Genomic DNA, 3,228 nt, shown 5'->3' on the forward strand with positions numbered 1-3,228 from the left:
CCTCTTCTCTAAAATGGGGACATAATAGTAACTCCTTTAAAGGATCCGTTGGAGAGTAAATGAGACAATCCATGTAAAGGCTTTAGGCAATACTTGGCACTCAGTAAGGCTCTGTGCTAAGCGCTGAGAATACCAAGAAGAACAAATCAGACACCAGTACCAGCCCACAGGGAATCCAAAGCCTAGGGAAGGCAGGGCAGGAAGGGGGAACTGGTTGGGAAGTACAACTTGCAGGAATAAAAGCTGAGAACAAGATCTAAAGGGACTTTCATTTACCACCTCAGAGTAAGTCCCTCCTACAGGAAGGCTCGCCAATATGAAAATTTTATTAGCTTTATAACTTCCTCATTTTTTTGTATTTTAATTTATCCCCCAGTCTATTTCCCCATAGGGATTAGCAGCAAAAATCCTCCACACTGAAAGGTGGAAAAGCACAGATCATCTTAAACCCATCCTTGAGCCTTCGGTTCAAGAACTCAAGGTTCCGTTCCTATTGCTGGGGGTGGTGATGGGGGTCTGAAAGTTCAAAGTTGAAACTTCTTTGGAAGGCTTACAGAGCTCCTCCCAACCAGGCCAGGTCTACCTTTCTAGCTTTATCTCTAACCCTAAGTTTAGGGCTTAAGCAAGTAGAGCAAACGCTTTCACATTTCTAAACATTAGCTTATGAAGTTCTTGCTACTTGGAGTACTCTTCCCTTTCACCCCTACCTGACGCCCTTTTTATCAAAGCCCAACTGGAACATTACAGCCTCTCAGAAGCCTTCTCTGACACCCCTAACCCCCGTGAACAGAATGAACCCCTCACCTGTGTGCCTGTGACACTCTTATTTATAGTTATGACAGCCTTTCTCACATTGCTAGATGCTAAGGAGCCTCGCTCTGTAGTCATTGTCTGCTCCTCCAGAACAGGGACAGTATTTCATTCATCATCGTATCCTCAATATTCTGGAACGCGCATGACATATAGTAGGTGCTCACAACGTCGACGATATTCGTTTTTTGGGTAGTTTGGGTCTCATTTCGTGACCAGCAAATTCACTAAAGGTTTTGAGAAACCTAACATGCTAAGGAGGGTGCCGAGCGATGAAAGTCTTGCTCATGGTGGAATCAGCCCGAGAGAAAGTGAGGTTGAGGCCAGGCTTTAGGAGTTAGGGGCAGGGATTTGTGAAATATGTGGTGTGGCCGTATAACTAATCCCCATGCAACAAAATGAAATACAGGGACAAAGGTGAAGAAAACCGTGCACTACACGCTGGGATCTGCACGTGACGCCGCATTGCATGCCGGGACTTGTAGTCCGCCCCGTGTCAGGCGCCTCAGGTCAGTTCCATGCGGGTACACTCAGCTACGTCTTTCCAAAGATAAGGTGCGGTCTTTGGTCATCCAGCACAGAACGACAAAGTTCTCCAAGGAAAGCCTAACATCAAGGCAAACACTTTTCAGAGCGAACCTCACTTCTGCGTTGGGTACCAGGAAAATGCATTACGTGATGCGCGTGCGCAACACTTGCGTACCTCCGAGCGCGCGCAGCTGCCCTGCCTCCGGAAGAGGCGTTGCCGCGCGCTAGCGTCCTCCCTGCCAGGCTTCCTTGAGCCTGGTGGCGCAGGCGCAGTGTCCCGGAGCCAAGATGGCGGCGCGGTGCTCCTCACGCTGGGTGCTCGTGGCTGTGGGGACCCCCCGGCTGCCGGCTGCAGCGGGGAGAGGGGCCCGGCCGCCCAGGGAGGGTGTGGTGGGGACGTCACTGGGCCGCAAACTGAGCGTCACCGCCTTCGCGCCTCCGCTGGGAGCTCGAGGCCCAGGGGCGCTGCTGACATTGAGACCCGGTGTCAGCCGCACAGGTGAGGGCAGGCTCCAGCGCCAAGAGGGAGCTCTAGAGCCTGGATAGAAGAGGCTGGTATCGTTTAGGCTACGAGGGGAGCAGGGTGGAAGGGTGTCTTTCGAGCTGGGCGCAGAATTGCTGGGGAGACAGGCAAGCAGGCGCCAGCGAGGCCCAGGTGGCCACTCAGGAGCGGCGAAGGGAGGGAGAGCAGCATGGAGCCCCCGCCGGCGGCAGAGAAACTCCGTGGAGGCCGTGAACCGTCACTTCTCTGTCAGCATATCTGGAGGCTTTTTCCGGGCCTGCTGCTCCTTTGCGCTATTCCACTCCCACTCCTCCACTTTCTATCCTGCAGCGAAAGGGAAAAGGTAATTGCCATTTGGCAAGCACCTGCTATTGTGCTAGACACCTGATCGTCACAACAACCCTGCAAGATAAGGATCGTCATCCCCATTTTACAGATTGGGGAACGAGGCTCTCACAGAGGAGTGACCTGCCCAAGGTCATAAAGTTAGCTAAGAGGAGTTGTCCCAAACGCCGAGCTATTATTTCGTTGCATAAACCCTTCCCACCACATTGTCATGTAAATCAAAGGGCACACTTCCCAGTCTTTTTTTGAAGTCTTTAAGTTAGTAATTGTAATACTATACAGTCTAAAATTTCTTGAGTACTTCCTGTGTATCAGGCATGGCTTATTTCCTTACATCACATTTCCATGTGATAGATGCTGTTATAATTACGTTTGATAAAGAAACAGGTGTAGAGATGTTAAGCAACTTGTAAAAATTCATAAAGCCGAGAAGTGGTAGAGCCTTGTTTGGAAATCTGTAGCTGCCTTTCACTGATGGAAGCCTTTAACTGTGTAGCCATGATGTGTGTTGGGTGACTTCCTAGTGAGGAAGGAAGAAACCTCAAACAACCTCTTGTATGCCTCAGTTATGCTAGCTGTTTACAGATTGTTTGGTGTCCCTTAGAATTTCTGCACATGATATTTAAGCTATCTATAAACTTAAAATAGGAGCCCTGGTGGCGCAATGGTTAAGCGCTCGGCTGCGAACAGAAAGGGTGGCAGTTTGAAACTACCCAGTGACTCCGTGGGAGAAAAGACCTGGTGATTTGCTCCTGTAAAGATTACAGTCTAGGAAACCCTATAGGGCAGTTCTACTCTATCACATGGGGTTGTTATGAGTTGAAATCTACTCATGGCACCTAGCAACTACACAACATCAGCTTATAAAAATCAATTAAAGGGCCTTGATAAGATAATTTATAAAAGTTTTCCTATCAAGGAACCCCAGACTGGGCACTTTTTTTTTTTTATATTTTATTGTACGTCAGGTGAAGGCTTACAGAACAAATAGTTTCTCATGAAACAGTAGTACACATGTTGTTTTATGACATTGGTTAACAGCC

At 48.8% G+C, this 3,228-nt stretch overlaps 1 protein-coding gene across 3 annotated transcripts in view; it reads left to right on the top strand.

Moving 5' to 3' along the window:
- Positions 1 to 1,615: 1,615 nt before the first annotated feature.
- The window catches only part of DNAJA3 (DnaJ heat shock protein family (Hsp40) member A3), a 33,789-nt gene continuing 32,176 nt past the window's right edge, over positions 1,616 to 3,228 (top strand). For 2 of the 3 annotated variants that reach the window (XM_004373215.2, XM_023728443.1), the window contains exon 1: positions 1,627 to 1,837. In XM_004373215.2, coding sequence (XP_004373272.1) covers positions 1,627 to 1,837 — 211 coding nt within the window. Of the gene's footprint in view, positions 1,838 to 3,228 lie in introns of all 3 variants that reach the window. The other variant, XM_004373214.2, reaches the window with a different exon arrangement.

Source organism: Trichechus manatus, unplaced genomic scaffold (genome assembly GCF_000243295.1).
Source record: "Trichechus manatus latirostris isolate Lorelei unplaced genomic scaffold, TriManLat1.0 scaffold00024, whole genome shotgun sequence".
NCBI lineage: Eukaryota > Metazoa > Chordata > Mammalia > Sirenia > Trichechidae > Trichechus > Trichechus manatus.